The sequence below is a fragment of the Sus scrofa genome, chromosome 18, assembly GCF_000003025.6.
Source record: "Sus scrofa isolate TJ Tabasco breed Duroc chromosome 18, Sscrofa11.1, whole genome shotgun sequence".
Lineage (NCBI taxonomy): Eukaryota > Metazoa > Chordata > Mammalia > Artiodactyla > Suidae > Sus > Sus scrofa.
The window spans coordinates 2,739,628-2,756,085 of NC_010460.4; the positions used below are offsets into that span (position 1 = coordinate 2,739,628).

Consider the following 16,458-nt stretch of genomic DNA (forward strand, 5'->3'; position numbering starts at 1 on the left):
TTAGAGAAGAGGTCTGACACGGAGATGGAGTTCAATAGATATTTGGCGACTGAATGAACAAAGCCACATCATCTCTGTTAATGTGGTGGACTTAGTGCCTCTGCCCTTTTAAGCACTGTCACTTTCTTCTGTTACTTTTTTTTTTTTTAATCTGCAAAATCCTTCCGGGGTATGCCAGCAGAGGTCAAAGCTCAGAAACAGCGTGAAAAGGGCGTCCTAAATCCTCCCTTAGAGAGAGTTTTAACAAAGCTTGAAAAATTGTACCATTTCTTCACGTAGATGGTTGTATTTGTTTTCTGTTCACTTAAAAATATTTGAAAATGAATGTTTTTTTTAAAAAAAGACCATTAGAATAGTTCTTAAAATCAGAAATGAAACAGCAATGCCAATTTTGCATTTAATGATTAAAATGTGTTTTTTAATTTTCGGAAAAAGTCAAATTGAGTTAGATGGCTCCCGCTGGGAGTTGATTAATGGTGATCCATTATGCAATTTTTCTATACTTTTAAGTTTTCTGTACTGTTAAGTTGAAAACAGGCTCCAGAATAAAACACGTGATAGGAACTTTAACAGGTTTGAATTCTGGGGACAATTTCTCCCCAAATCAGGTTTATTATTTCTATTTTTCTCACAATCTGAGCATATACTCTATGTTGACATAATATGTCCATGAAGGAGAATAGGAAACACTAGCAAAACGCTTTATTTCAAATGATAAGAATGACTCTTTTCCATGATTCAAATTAAAGGAGGCAAAACTTTGATGTTATTTTCATAAACTTACTGTGTCATTTGTGGGAAATTGTGCTGGAATCTTTGTATTTTTGCCCTCAAGGTTTTATTGATTGCACAAATTCACCTGTTTTAACATCCAATTTATGTAACTGGAAAAACTAATATTAATTCCGTTGTATGTTGGCTGGCTTTGGCTCTCTGAACAAAGGCTCTTGAAATCTCTCTTATTGATTAAGTCCAGATGGGATTCATTTTTTCTGATATACAGAACAGTGGAAAATTTATCAACCTTTATTATTCCTCATCAAAATGAACTTCTTTACATTTCTAATTATATTGTCTAATAAAACTAAACAGTCAATGCCATTTGCATATTATATGAAGAAGTGCCAGACACCAAACCCATAGCAGTCAATTAACATACAAGCTAATTACAGATCTCATAACTTCCAAGAGTTTCTGAATTCATGCTCTCCCTGTTGTAGCCTAGAGCAAAGGAGGTTCGAATTTTCACTTCTAAATATTGACTTGTAACTAATATCAGAAGTCATTTCAATATGTCTGTGGATGAAAAGTTAGTGATTAAACTAGGTGCAATATTTGCTGTAACCCAGTTAACATTTTTGCACTACCGACACCTCTAGAAAGAAAATCTTTGCAACAGGGTGGAAGTAATTATCAGTCACCAAGCAGGTTAAGTCCTGGTTTCCTATCTGAGGGACACTGCAAAATAAGGATCCAGATGAGTGAGGTTTATTTGGGACTGCCAGGCGGTGATGAAGAAGGCAGTATGCCACAAGGACAGTTTTCACGTCCAACTGTACACTGTAACATAATTGTACTCCTGCCTGATTGTGATAGCTAGCAAGCAAGAAATTTGCTACAAGATTAACAGAGACACAGTAATGAACAAACATGCCAAGGACCCTGTAATTGACTGTTGTGAAGGGGTCGGCATAGCCATCAGGAATAAATCCCTACCTCCAGTGTCCCAGAGAAACCAAAGCCAAAACTTCCCGTGCCTTTTTTCCATTTTCAAGTTGTAATAGTTAAGGACCTCCCTCTCGCCCCCCCCCACCCTCGCCGCCCATTTCTTTGCTCACATAACAAGCCCATGGTCAGAAAAGGCCCAAAGTGGGGGGGGAAAAAAATCGATACCGTATAGGCTATGATTCAGAGCGGTAGCGAGGTTTCAAAATGGGAAAAGTTAGCAGTGACTTTGATGAGGGTGCTTCAAGGCAGCGGTGGACCTGCCCCAGAGCGTTTGCTGTATTTATCACTTACACCAAGGGAGTCCACGTGTAAAAGTAATGGCTCATAAGAAAACCGGGCCAGGGACTCCGTTTTCTCCTGATACAATGATGGCGGCCCTTTTCATTCATATTTTAATGAGGTTAGTATCTCTGAGCCCCTCCTTCCAAAGATTACAATAGCAGTGGCTTTATGGACAAGGACTATTCAAAATCTTCACCGTAGAGAAAGACAGTTTTATTCCACTTGTCCCGATACTTATTGCCCTCTTAGAAGCAAAACACTTGGAGGCGAGAAAAAGGCTCCGTGATTCCCTGGGCAGTCTTGCCATGTACTGAAGGTAGTTCGGCGACGTGGAATCATTTAATATCCTAATCACGTGTATTTTAATAAATGTCCAAAGAGTTGCAATGCATAAGCATCTTTTCCCTTTACTTTTTTTCTAGAAAATGCAGATGCCGTGATGGGATTTTAGATCCGTTTAAAAATGGTTTTTTTCGATAAAATGAACACTCCTAGTCTCGTGTTGGGTGTTTTCCTTTCTTGCTTTCAGTGAAGACTGTAACATGGCATTTCCTGAGCTCGCTGCCAGCATTTTCTTCCTCTTTTCTATTAAAGAACGTTTATTCAAGAGGAGCCAGCTAATTACATCAAAAGCCAGTTAGCCTTCAAAAATGTAGAAAACCAGCAAAATTAACTCGTTCCCTAGATATAACATATTTGCATCGAAAGAGGCCCCGTGCTACTATATGCAGATGTGTCAAGTGACACTTTCAAAATAAGAAAAACAAGCCCGTCTGGTGGAAAGATATCATGGGAGGATTGCTTTTAAAAAGCATCAACCCAGGAAATCAAATGGCTCTCGAAAGTAAGGTGTGGAAGGTCTCACCAAGTAACATTCTGATTTGCTCAAATCTTATATCCTCAGCCATTCTTAAGCCAGTTTTAAAAAAAACCGTTTTGAGGCTGGTCTCAGCTCTTTGAGAAATACAGCCGTGGTGTATTAGGAGGGCACCCTTCCAGGCTCAGACCCTCTTCCTCCCCTGCTACCACCTCCTTCTCATCCCAGTGTACTGGGGGGGGCGGGGGGTCCACAGAGGGGAGAGGATGGATGCTCCATTGCAGCTAGATTTGCTCAATCAAAGAGCCAACTCTTCACCTTGGGGTAAAAGGCGCTGTGTGGACACCCAGGAAGGACTCTGGGCATCTCTCACGGACCAGATAAAGAAAGAGCCTAAAAGCACACGCCTGGTGGGGCGGGGGGAAAAACCACAGTTACTCTGTTCATGACCTGCCTGGTCAATTGTAATTTAAGAAGTTGCCTCTATTTATTCTAGCTTTTCAGTGGCAGTACATTTTTAATCTTGAGTTTCTCTAAGTTAATGAACAGATTTTCAATTTGTTTGTGAACTTTTTTTTTTTTTGGCAACTTACGATGCTCAAGTAGTCCGATTAAATAAAATCCGTGTAAATAAAAACGTGACTTGTGTATTGGAGGTGCCCTGTAGGCTACTTCCTTTAGGGGCTTTTGACTTGAGACGTTTAAAAGAATGAAAACCCTCCTGTGTTGTGTTGTGTTGTGTTTTTTAAATCTTGATATTCTAGCGAATAAACAATGTTGGGGTACACGCCCGCTTACGAAACGATGTCGCCGGGGCCTTGATTGCGGTTCAGAACCGTCTCCAGCCAAGTTCTGCGGGGAGCAGGAGGGATGGTGTCACCGCGCACGTGGTGGGGCAGCCGAAAGTTAATCAGCGGTGCTCGCCTTCCGCGCTTTCCTTTGCGTTTTTTGACGAAGTTGCTTCCTTCCTGAGACGGGCGGGCGACGGTGCTGCGCCTGCAGCGGTTTGGGCTGGAGGCAGGGCGCAGAGGCGCGCGGCACCGCCCGCTCGGAGCCCCGCGGCCGGCGCGGACCCGCGGCCAGATGGCGGGGAGGGCGGCGCGGGGAGCCTTTGTGCGTCCGGAGCGCGCCTGTGAATGCCGCGCGGCCGCTGGCACCGGAAGGGTTCACACTGCGCCTGAAAGGGGACAATGGAGGCTGGATAGATCAACATCGCCGAAATCGAGTTCATTTGCGATTCAGGCCCTTTCACCATGGTTGTCATGCAAACTTCCTACTTTGATCAGCAGAGGGTGGAGAGGGAGAAAGCCCGCAGAGGCCCGGCCCGCGGCGCGTCCGCGGCGCCCTTGGCGGGTCCCGCCCCCTTCCGGAAGGAGCCGCGGGGACGCAGCATCCTGCACCTTGACCTGTCTAGACGGCCCCCGAGTTTTGTCCCGGTTACCAAGGGCGAGGGGTGCTCTTTGACCCCCGCGCGGGGCGGAGGGGGTGGCTCCAGGGTCCTCTGAATCCTCGCTGGATTCCGGAGGGACAGGGGCGCGCGGAGACGGGCACGGGCTGCTCCAAAGCCGCGCAGCCGCGCCTGCCAGAGGGGACGTTCCGTCAGCCGGGCTCTTCCCTGCCCGCTGCCACTGTCCCTGCCCGCGGCCCGCAGCGGCCGTCGAGGCGCCACGGCGCGCCGGGCAGCAGCCGCCGAGCGCGGGACTTGCGGCTTCGCCCAGCTTGCGCTGCGCCGGAGCAGAGTCCAGACACTCGAGTGCTCCCTCTGGCCCTGCCTGTCTGTCTGTCTGTCCGCCTGTCTGTCTGTCTCTGGCAAGTAAATAGATCCTGACAGCCATTTTCTGGGCTCCATGCCGGAGTCTGCCTGCTCCGTGACTTTCAAAAAGTATGACCTGGATTAAGTGGAGTCGCTGGTTTGAACTTAAGTTTTTCTTCTGTCCACTTTCAGCCCTGGGCACTTTTTAAAAAGCAGCCTGGCCGCGAACGCCTTAAATGATGTAAATACTATTACAGTATATACACAGTGTATCAGGACAGCAAGACGCTTCACGGGGGGTGGGGTGCTTCCACGCGGCTGCAGGGGAAGGTCTTTTAAATCGTGTTCACAGGAAGATGAGTTTCCTGCCCCTCCTTTTTTGTTTGTTTTTCTGAACAGATTCCCCTAGCCCAGTCCGAGGCTTTCCTCACTGACCTCTTGGAAAAAGTGTGTGAGCGAATGAACGACTACAAGCTGGAAGAAGACCCGGTGACCCAGGAGAAGACATTCAAGAGATTTGCACCCAGGAGGGGAGACGAAATATACAAAGAATTTAAAAAATTCTTTTTTTACTCTGATGCTTACAGACCCTTGAAATTCGCGGTAAGCGCTCTTCCTCCCTGAGCAATTCTGGGCTCCATGAACGTACTTTTGTGCTCTGATTCTCTGCCTCCTTTGCTGTTTGTTGGGGGGGGGGGGGTTTGAGTTCCAAGATGTGCCCATTCACATGTTATTAGCTTTGTTGTCCTCAGAGACTTGCACTTAGAGACTTGCCTTTTGAGCTACCTGGGGGCTGTGGTCGTTGTCTCAGTGGAGACAGTGCAGTGCTGTTTTCCAGAAAGGGCGTTGCAAATCCCAGGGAGCTGGAGGCACAGTTTGCAAGGAGCTTTGCTCCCATGGACACGCTGGGAGGTGGGGGGTGGGGTTGGGGGGGACTCAGGGTCCCCTCTTCTCCTACAGGTTCCCTCCTAAGGAATCAGGGGCTGTGGATCCTAGGTTCAAAATCCAAATTAAAATGAACGTCCTTTTCAAGTCTTTATAAACAGTGGAGGGAACGTGACACGTCATCTTTTTCCTCCTAAGACTTCACAGAAGGGAGAGCATGTTACCCCTACGTGAATTCAAGTATTTTAGCGCAAACTCAGTTAAACAAAGGCTGAGGTATGAGAGTTGGCCTTATGCAGCGTTCTCCTCCCATCATGATGTTTATTTTGTGGGCATGCTGGCCTCTGGCTTGCCAGGATGTCCCTGGCAAAATATATGGTGAGAGCTTTCCCTTTCCTTAATGCTGTTGAATCAGACCAAGGGCCGGGAAAGCCTGTTTGAGAAAAGTCTTTAGTTCACACGCTGGCCCAAATGTCAGACACCCTGAGACCCTGAGAAAAGGGCTGCGGCTGACTTTTGAAGACTGCATGTTAATTAAAAAGTAAAAGACAATAATTCAGGGCCGAACGGACGGTGGAATAAGACTTGCAGGGAGAAAGTGTGTTTGCACTTCACAGGTCTGACATAAAGCTATTACCATGGAATTTAAATATTTGAAAAATGCCCTTAAAATTTTTGTTAGAGTCTCATTTAACGAACTTGGAAGGTGCGTTCCAAGCCTCCGGTGAACGCCCTTTAGTGGCGTCACAGTTTCTGAGCGTGTGAGCTGGTGGCTCCCCAACTCAGAACCAGGCTCCCCTCAGAATTTAAGGTTTGCAGTTACCGGAGCGAATCTGAGCCCCCTCTTCTCGGCCATGTCAGATTTGGGGTGGCAGGGGGACGTTAAGGGAAATGATGGCTGGGTGGCTAAGTGGTATGAAGAAGCGCTTTGGTGAGTAAACTGTCAAAAGCCTGTTCGCCAGAATGAAACCGAAGGATGCCTCTGCTGTGATGGCTGAGAAAGCTTAATTGTTTTCACACCCCAGCCCCTGTTTTAAAAACCACACCATGGATTATTATGTTAAATCTAGAGGAAACTGGTTTAACCGTTTCAAGGAGCAATGTTCTTTAAAGTTTTTGAAGGGAAAAAAAAAAAAAAAAAAAAAAAAAGGAAGGTTTTCAGCTGCATAAATAGGAGCCCCTGCTCCCTATTCGTTGCGTTCCATCCCAGTTGGAGAAAGAGAAACAAATAGAAAGAACCATTTTCCTGCCTCCTCCTCGACTTGCAGCATGACTGAGGACTCAGCCACATCTCTGGAAGATGATGGGTTGATCATTGATGTCTTAACCCAAAAGGGCTGATAAAAATGGCCCACCTTGGCAACCTGCTTTTATATTTTCAGCTGCTAAAATTGTGACAAGTCCTTCTAACAAGAGGTCCTGTGAGCACCTATCTATCCACATATGCTGTTTTTCTTTTCTACAGTGTGAAACTATAATAGAAGAGTACGAAGATGAAATATTCTCACTTATCGCCCAGGAGGCAAACCACCTCGCTGACAAGCTGTGCAGTGAAAAATCAGGTACTGTGTCTGATGTAACATGTGCCCTCACCCGCCCACCCCTCTCTCCCGCTCAGCATTGCGGCATGTCTTTCTCTCTCTCTCTCTCTCTCTCTTTTTCTCCAAACCAAGCCTCGAGCCTCTCTGTCTCCCTGCAACCAACAGGGTCTCCACTGAATCAGAAAAGACACCGTGTGAGAGAAAGCACATGGCCTTGCTGGTTGTCTGTCTTACCCTCCACGTTTCAAATGAATTTTAAAAATGCTTGATTGCCAATTGGGCAGCAGCAGATGCTGTGTCAGAATTGCATGGATTCAGGCTACTTGCTCTTTTGAAACTTTTCGAGCTGGGTTCTCCCTCCTGGACCAGGAGAGGCGAGTGTTTTTATGGCGAATGGGTCTGCTACCTCCGCTCCCAGAAGATGGGCTCTTTCTTTAGTAAGACATTTCAAAGGTTTTTTTTGTTTTTTTTCCTCTTTGTTTATTTGATGCTGGATTTTTTTTTTTCAAGTTCCTTTTCAGAATATCTACTTCTTAAATTTTTTTTTTTTTCTGATAAAGGGTGGAAAAGAGTACTTAACTCGTATTCGTAAACACACACACACACAACACACAGTCAGAAGCTGGAAAACACTGCCTGAGGAACTTTGTTTCCTATATACTGAGTTGAAACAGGACCATCCCTGAGCCCGCCCCTCTGTTTGGTTAAACAGAAACCTTTCTGTCTGTATCATGCTGATACTTTTCAAATACACTTGCAAGAATGTAGGATACATGGTACGTCCTTTGTAGAGCTCTTTTTTTAAAAATGCATCATATATGTGAGGGCAGGGATTTAAAGCTGGGGGAAATACTGCAAATATTTAGGCAGTTGCAGAAGCTTGAAGTGTTCTGAATTCAGCGATTGTTTTCTTGATATTATAATTATAATAAAGACTAATATACCTGCATCCACAGGATCAGAGTTTCTGCCAGAATCCTTAAAATAGGAGCTACTGTGCATTCAGAAATAAATATTGATGCCATCAAAAGTTAGTGAGCAAGAAAGTCATGAATTCCCACCCAGATGACAAAGTTTTCTTCTTGAGGCGATCCTGGGGTTGTTTTCGGTTTAAAATCCAGTTTGGTTGTCCGTTCAGAGAAGACTTTGGTGCCATGATACGGTCCAGCGTGAGAGAGCTTTTTCCACTGATGTGGGGTGTGTACTGTTGTAAGTTGTAAAATGCAGTATTTAAGAGCGTGATCACAATTGACCAGAGAAAGTCCTTTTCGAGTTTTAGAAACACTCCAGAGACTTATGCATGCATTTAGGTATAAGCAAAAATGTAATCCACGATATTGGAAATCCTTGTTTTCCCGTTGTTTCTTCGTAAAGAGTTGGGGCTTGCTATAACCGTGGATGGCAGATGCAAATCACGTGCTCTAGGAACACCTGTTCAGATCCTACAGAAGGGCTCGGTAAAGTGTCACCACCACTTCATGGCAGTAGTTGCCTCAAAGAATCAGATTCTGGGGGAAAGACTCTGTTCCCAAGCACAGCAATCTGACTTAATTTCAATAATATGAACTGTCTCTTTTCCACTCCTTCTGCATATTTATAATTGGAAATAATTCATGTTATTCTTAAGAAAATACAAGCAGAAAGCATCAACTTAAGATATGTGCGAGATCACTAGTGTAAAATAAAACATGATCAGGAAATTCTAAAAGCCTTGACTTTTAAAATACTGATTAAGTACTTACCTAAATATCAGTGCCCCGGAACCAGTGAGAAGATAAGGTAATCACCCCAAAGCGTCAGCCCCCACTGCATGGCTGCTGCAGAGTGGAGTTTTTCATGTTGTTTCTCTATGGAACCTACTTACAGATGGTTTTAAACCATTTATAAATGAAAAACTGAGAATACGTTAATCCTACAAAGAGCCAAGAATCCCCTCTCCCCGCAGCCCCCAATACCGAAGGACATTAACACCACATAATCAGGTAGAGAGTTTTGCAAACTTAAAAATGATTGCCAGAAAAAAAGCTAAAACAGCCGAGCGAGGAGAGTCATTCCTATTCATGACTGTAGCAACGAAGAAGCAGCATGTGTGACCACATTGGGATGGTTTCGGATAATTGTGTAAAAGGTGGGACTCTCATATTGTAGCAAAACTCCAGATGCTTTTGAACATGATGCAAAATACAAATACAGTAAGTTCCCTGCCAGAGCATGACATCCATCCTCTGGGCTTCTGTACACAGCTTTGCCATGGTCACTCTGCACGATTTAATGATGTTTGAAAGATATGATCGTGTGTGTGTGTGTGTGTGTGTGTGTGTGTGTGTGTGTGCTGGAAGTTATGAAGCTGAGTTAACCAATAACCCTTTCCCTCGTATATCGTATGTGCCAGACACTGTACCGAAAGCTCGTAAAATGTCCACATTGCTTTTAGGAAGATAAATACTCTTTTCAAAGATAGATCTGTCTAGGACTAGAGGTTTGATTGGAAGCCTAGTCTTTTTATATACTTCATATACACTTAATGGGTGTGTGTCTGAATTTGGCTTTTTTCTATTTAATGTAGACCTTTCCTTTTATTTTTAATGATTCCCTGGGAGCCGACAGTGGCTTGTTCCCAGACTTTTGAAAATTTCAGCTTCGGAGGTAGAATTGACATAGACAATTGTAAGATATTTAAAGCAGACCTCATGCTGATTGGATATATGTGTACACTGTGAAAGATTGCCCCTCCATCTAGTTCATTAACCCACGTCTATCTTTAAAATATGAAGATGCCAAGGTTCACCCCCTACACACAAATAAATGGGGAATAACGGAGAAAACATACGTAAATTTTAAGATGACTGTGTTTGGATTTAAAAATAACACGGTCGTAAGAGTTTCGTGAACATGCGTCATCATCTTGACGAATGGAATATATCTCAGGGAAAGGCTGCAGGATGGCAGGTGGATCTGTGGCTGCCACGACAGTTTTGTTCACTGGATTAAAAAAAGTTCTCCCATCCACCCTGTTCTTGGGCTGTGAGGCAGCAAGAGCAATAGTGGGTTTTTTCTTACGTGTGTCTTTTTTTCCTGGACAGAAAAAAAAAAAAAAAAAAGCAAGTTCCTTAGAATTTCTTAGTGGACTATTTTGTGGCACATGACCCAGGCTTCTCCAGATTGTCATTCTGATGCCTTGAAGTAAAAACGATGTTTTAAAATCTTGGTAAGATATAAGGGCATGATGTAAAAGAGAGCTAAAATCCACTCGGGGTAGACATATGACCTTAGGTCACGAATGACGGACAGTCTCTGGTTGGTGGAGGCGTTCTTTAGGTAGGCGAGCATATAAATAGAAATGTAAATATAAGTATAAATAGAAGCCTGTTTTGTATACAGATCACTTCGGCTTTGATATCAAATCTCAACATTTAAAGACATCAGACTAATTAGGGTTTGTGACGTCATCGTTTTGAATGCCAATGAGGTGGGTCTCAGGTATCCAGAAATGTTTAGCCTCCATTTAAAGTGAAAACATTTTTCCCTTTCTGTATGAACTTCCGAGCACTAGTGGGGGTATTACATTCTAATATTCAAAAGACTTACTTTCAAGGCTAATACATAATACAGACTAATAGAAAGGCTAACCTAGGCCCCCCTGTAAATACATTCTGTAGCTAAAATAATCCCAAGCCTCGGCTGAAGCGAGCTGGCCTTACCTGCGTCCAGCTGGAAATGCAGTGTTTGGAGAAGCCTTGTCGCCTCTCCGCTCCTTGGTGTAAAATGCCCAGCAAGCTGATGGCCTGTTTGACGTAGTCCTTAAACACTTTCAAAAAGGCTCCTGGGGCCACAGGCAAGATGATAAAATCCCCAGGCTTTGTTTCAAAATGCTCCAGGAAAAAAGACTGGAGGAGGAGCAAGAAGAGCAGCGGCTGACCAGTCCATGCCAAGGTCACGGTCCTCTTCTTTCTGCTCTTGCGTGTGTGGGAAAATGTCCCTGCCAGAGTCCTAGACACGAGTGTCCCCCAGAGTGTGATTCTGCAGAACGCATATGACCTGCGGCCGGCCGACGTGGGTAGTGATGCTGTCTCACTCTGTTTTGTCCAGGTCTGTGTGACACTTCTGCTCATCACCCTGAAGTCGAGGAGTGACGGTGCTTCTGGTTAAAGAGGAGGCAAGTCACGACCCCAAAGGTCAAGGTCTGCATCTGTGTCTTCATGTTTCTTCTTGAGGAGAAGCTTGGTCTCTTGTTTATACGGCGTTGTCGCGTGTCTGATATTTTATTGAAAATCTATTGTTTGGCGGCCTGACAAGCCCCCCGTGTTTTCCGTAGGTGAAGCCTAAGAGGGCAGAAAACAAATTCCCTTTGCGGCTTTTGATACACACAGGCTTGGCAGGGAAGCTTTTCATTCAGCAGCAATAGAAAAAAAAAGGGAAGACATTTCATAAATGCAATAAGGATTTAATAATAGGTACTATATGTTTCATGCACTTAGACACGTATGATGCTCTATTTGAGAAGAACTTGATATTTTTTCCATGACTACTTGATTGATCCTGAAATTAAGAAAACGTATTGCTGCAAATTCCCAGGGAATTGTTCCGGGCTATGTAGCTCTCGCTTAGAGAAACCAACTCGCTTCCTATGAAGAATGAAATTCAGATTTCTGGGAACCTTCGGTTTGAAAACGTTCCCATTTCTCTTCTGGAATTAAATGCATAAAAAGTAGTAAATACTTTTCTAGTGAACAAGAACAAGCTTGGCCTTTCTCACGCATACATTCTAAAGTCCATAAGTTAGAAGGCTGACTTATTTTTCGTGGGTTTATTATCAGGTCTTTAAGAATGACACCCATGGCTGTGTTTTGTTTTGCTGCAAACTCTTCTGTTGTGCCTTTGTTTTTTATGACTTTTGGGGTGACATTTAGCAGGTAGATTTTCCCGCTAACCACCCTCTCATTGCTTCTGTGGAGGTTTTTGCAGGGGTGGAGATGGGTAGGGATGTAGGTCCTTATGGGACGTTAGTTCGGCCACGTTAATAACCAGTGTGGTTATAGTCTCGCTCTGGAAGTCCTCGTTGTCTCTGTTCAGTTGACATTTATTGGAATATGACTTGCATGGTTTCAAACATCCGGGCAGGGTCTCCACTTGTTTTAAAGAAGAAATTCTCATTGTTTTTGCTGAGACTATAGGTAGGATGCTGTCCTGTCCGCCCAGAGCAGAAACTCTCTGCCATGTGTCACAGCGCTGCCTGCGAAGCCCCACCGCTTAAAGCGCTCAACTGACTCTTCGGGAGAAACCAAATCTCACGTTGAGAAAGAAACACTGGCCACAATGCAAAGCAGGAGCTTTCTGTTTTGCTCCCTCTCCCACTTCAGCTCTTGTGAAAAGTCAGATTTTTTTTTTTTTTTTTTTTAAGCTAAAGTCATGTATTTGGGACAGCTGAGAAGGTTTGTGATATTTTTGATATGTCTATAGCTGGTTAGGTAGGACCGATCCTATCTGCCATAACCTACTGGGCCTGCCCTGCATGCAGCAGATATAAAGGGGAGATAGGATTTAAGACTAATGAGCATCATCTTACAGTAGCGTAGTAAAATTGTGACTTAAAACGCCATCCCTGCATCTTTAGTAAACTGACCTCTTTAAGCGTAATTGAGCATTTCAAATAGTAAGTCACAAACATTTTCCTAATTTGGGCTTCCTTGGTAAATGCACTGAACGATTTTTCACGGGAACGTGGCGGGGACGCTGGCATACAGTTTCCACTGAAACTGTAGTATTTGAAATTATAGAAAGGTTGCTGGCGTCTTTCGCGTACTTCTGTTGGCAACCCCTACAAATTCTCACATACAGACAGTATGTGCTAATCCTAGAATGTAAGAGAATTTGAGTTTCTGTTTCCAACCTACGTGACCGCCGGGAGGTTCACCTTCTTCCCACTGATGGGTGGGTGTTGATGCTCCTGCTTTGAGTGGAAAGAACCACGCATCTTGCCTCTGCTGGCTGCTGTCTTAAGGTTTTGCTAACTATGGCTTTTCAGTTTTGCCTTGGTTCCCAGTAAAAACACTCTTGTCTCTTACAAGATTTTTGCCGTCTCGTGACTTCTGTATGTTTTCTTTCCAAATCAAACTTTAGTTAAACGCATGCACGTGTTTGTAGCTGTTGATTAAAACTACACTCGAGTCCTAGACATAAGCCACTGCTTTTCTTACGGCTGCGATGGGATATGACTCTTGCGTTTCCCTCTGGGTCATGGCGAGGCGCGAGGCTGCGCTGCTTTTGCGAATGAGCAATAATGAGAGGTTGGCTGCCCGCCTCCCCACCCCTCCAGCCACATGCCTCCCTTTCTAATGACTTCTACTGACCCCAAACGCAAACCAAAGCAAAAAGCCAGAGAGAAGAAAGAGGTGGGACAGAAAATTTTCTCAGAGTCCATGAACAGCGCCCTAATTCTGGGTCAAAGGACATTCCTGGAGAGGAGGCGGGGGCTCTAATGCTTATTAAAATAAGGAGGGGAGAGGACGTGCTTGAGACGGATGGTTTCAAGGTCTCCTTTTACGACATGGTTTCTTTGGGTCTTCATGGAAGCCTTCTGTGACCCTGTGCTGATAAAGAAAAAACCAAATTGGCGGAGATGAGCAGCGTATGTTTTGTTATGTGAATTACTCTTTGCTAAGAATAAGCCAAGACCAATGCATCCTTGTCACTGAGGAGGAGAGAGTGGAATACAGCAGAGTCCCAAACGGGAGAGATCAATATTTGATTTACTAAGACAAGCCCTAAAAAAAAAGAGAGTCAATAGCTGGTTATATTTTTTAGACTTGTGTCTCGGCTTGGTGGATATTTATTCATATATGTAATAGCATTATCTAGATAAATAGTTTAAGCGATGTAGCCGTCTTAAAATTCAGAGAGTAATGGGATATGAGAAAAAGTCATTCTTTGATACGATTGTGTGAGCTGTTTTAAAATCTAATGGAAATCTCTGACCTCATCTTAAATCTTGAAACCCATTCGGTGGCACATTTCATAGTTTTAACCAGTATGCAGTTCCCAAGGATACTATATGGTCACAATAAAAAGTATGCCCATTTGATACAGGTGTGTTTTTCTTAGGATGTTCAGCTGTGATTTAATTCTCCTTCCTAAGTTTCTCAAATTCCTCCATTGATTTGCTTTTTAGAGCAAGGAACTACATGAGTTGAAGGTCAGATTTCACACATGGAATTAAAATATGAAAATCCTAGGAACTCATTGTCCTTGAAGTACCCAGGAAAAGGGGCGGGAAGTGACGTGGTTCTCTCTGGGCGTCCTATTTACTGCCCCCTTACCCTAAACAGATCGCCTCTTCGTGCTGTTTTCAGGACCTGCCCTGGTCCAAGGACACGGCACCTGCCCTGGTCCAAGGACACGGCAGGTCTGATGTAGTATTCGCTCATTTGTCTGGAGGGCCATCACCTGAAAAAGCAGGCTTTGGCTCCTAAGGACAGTGTGAGGAAGTGCGTCTAAAACATCAGACACAGCTCTCTGCCCTTCCTGAGTCTCTGGGGGCTCGGGAGATGGATGGCTGATAAGACTGTGGCTACGCAGACGCAGCCTACAAACCTGCACACACAGATATCAATGAAGTCGGGACACAGAGACGTCAGCTAAAGCTTTGACTGCTCCAGAGTGAGCCCAGAGAAGACGTGTCTGGAAATGGCTTTAATTCCTTAAAGGAAAAAAAAAAAAAAATCATGCCTATGCTCCCATCTTGACTTTCGAGATGTTCAAGAAAGAAAAAAATAACCCAACCTGTATAACATGCATAGAAAATATTCTACCCCCACAGCAGCAAAATATTTAGGAAGCATTCCGTCTGTGAAGGAGTGACTGGAAAACAAACTGTGCAGTTACATGGGAAAGGTATTAGCATCTTATTATAATATGGCTCATCTCTGTGGAACACAGATTTCCAGGAACCATAGGTCAAAGTTGTATTATGCGCTGCAACATAACAGCACAAAGTAGAATAATAGCAACATGATAGCACCAAGCAGTCCAATGCAAATACCTAGGAGAGAGTCGGTTTGGTTGAACCACAGTGTGGGACAAAGTTCCTCAGCTGCAGGCGTGTTTGATCTGTGATGCAACTCAGAGGCATGCATGCCTTCGTTTGGAGCAGGTAAAGATTCTAGTACCTTCCGGAGTTCCGCTATGGCTCAGTGGGTTAAGAACCCAACTAGTATCCATGAAGATTCAGGTTCGATCCCTGGCCTTGCTCAGCGGGTTAGGGATCCAGTGTTACCACCAGCTGTGGTATAGATTGCAGACACCACTTGGCTCCAGCGTTGCTGTGGCTGTGATGTAGGCCGGGAGCTGCAGCTTCGACTCGACCCCTAGCCTGGGAACTTCCCTGTGCCACAGGTGCAGCCCTAAAAAAGAAAGAAAAAAAAAAAAAGTCTAGTAACTTCTTTTTCCTTTCGGGATTGTTAATAAACCCATATCTGAGGAATGCAAGTTCCCTAATGGACTGTCGGATGCCCCATGTCAGTTAATTAAGCATGGCTGAGACGGGAGAAGATCCTGCAAGGGATAAGCTGAAATATTAATACCAACCGCAAACTTTATGAATGGAGAGGTTGGCGCCTGAAGAGTTAGAATGTACTCCTGACATGTTATATTACGGGCTCGCCTCGAAGCTGCTTTCTGAACAAGTGGGGATGTCTCTGCTGCATATTCTCTGCTATCAGCCGAGAATCCTGGAGGTGACACCATTGTCCACGGAGGGAGAGAAGATTGCCATCGGGCGATCGGCATTGTCTGGTAGAAACAGTCTTTCCGGCTGTATTGTTCTTCATCAAAGCGCCCTGATGAGGCACCTTCATGCCCCATGGTTTGTAGAAGAAAGCAGAGAACCAAAAAATAGACTATTTGGTCCCCATTAAAAATGGACCCTATTTAAAGCCACATCGTATTAAAACAGAGCGAAATCTCATACAAATGCCGCTTCAATAAGTGTTATTAAATTATGAGACCTTTAGGTGAAAATACACCCTCGAACAGCCTTTATATGCAATCAAAGCTGTGATGAAAGATTAATACCCTCAGATTGAGCGGGGTTTTTTTTTTTTTTTTTTTTAACCAATACCCCCAAATGGTGAACAGGAGACGTTGCATCTTAGCGACACCTTGGAGCCTTCGTGTGCACTCAAACCTGGACCCCGTTTTGAGCTTGCAAACCCCCAGGGTCTGCGTCAGCCGTGGGCTGGGTCCGCCGTGCGTGGGCTGGGGCGCTGGGTGCCTGGGCACGTGCTGTGATTCTTTCTGGTCAGACCACCAAAAGCTCCTCCTTTTTCCTGCCCACCTCCTGGTGCTGGTCCACAGACAGACAGCCATCTGGAGCCGCATGTGTGTTCAAACAAAGCGCAGGGAAACCTGCTGACTGTCTGTAAGAGGGGGTGTGATGCAGTCAGCCTTGAGAAGGG

The 16,458-nt window shown here is 44.5% G+C and overlaps 1 protein-coding gene across 6 annotated transcripts in view; it reads left to right on the forward strand.

Moving 5' to 3' along the window:
- The window catches only part of CNPY1 (canopy FGF signaling regulator 1), a 62,013-nt gene that overhangs the window by 32,322 nt on the left and 13,233 nt on the right, over positions 1-16,458 (forward strand). For 2 of the 6 annotated variants that reach the window (XM_021078819.1, XM_021078815.1), the window contains exons 2-4: positions 4,980-5,183; positions 6,931-7,027; positions 11,096-14,083. In XM_021078819.1, coding sequence (XP_020934478.1) covers positions 5,040-5,183; positions 6,931-7,027; positions 11,096-11,139 — 285 coding nt within the window. In that variant the 5' untranslated portion in view covers positions 4,980-5,039 and the 3' untranslated portion in view covers positions 11,140-14,083. Of the gene's footprint in view, positions 1-3,931; positions 4,084-4,590; positions 4,822-4,979; positions 5,184-6,930; positions 7,028-11,095; positions 14,084-16,458 lie in introns of those variants that run through there. The other 4 variants (XM_021078817.1, XM_021078818.1, XM_021078820.1 and 1 more) reach the window with 4 other exon arrangements.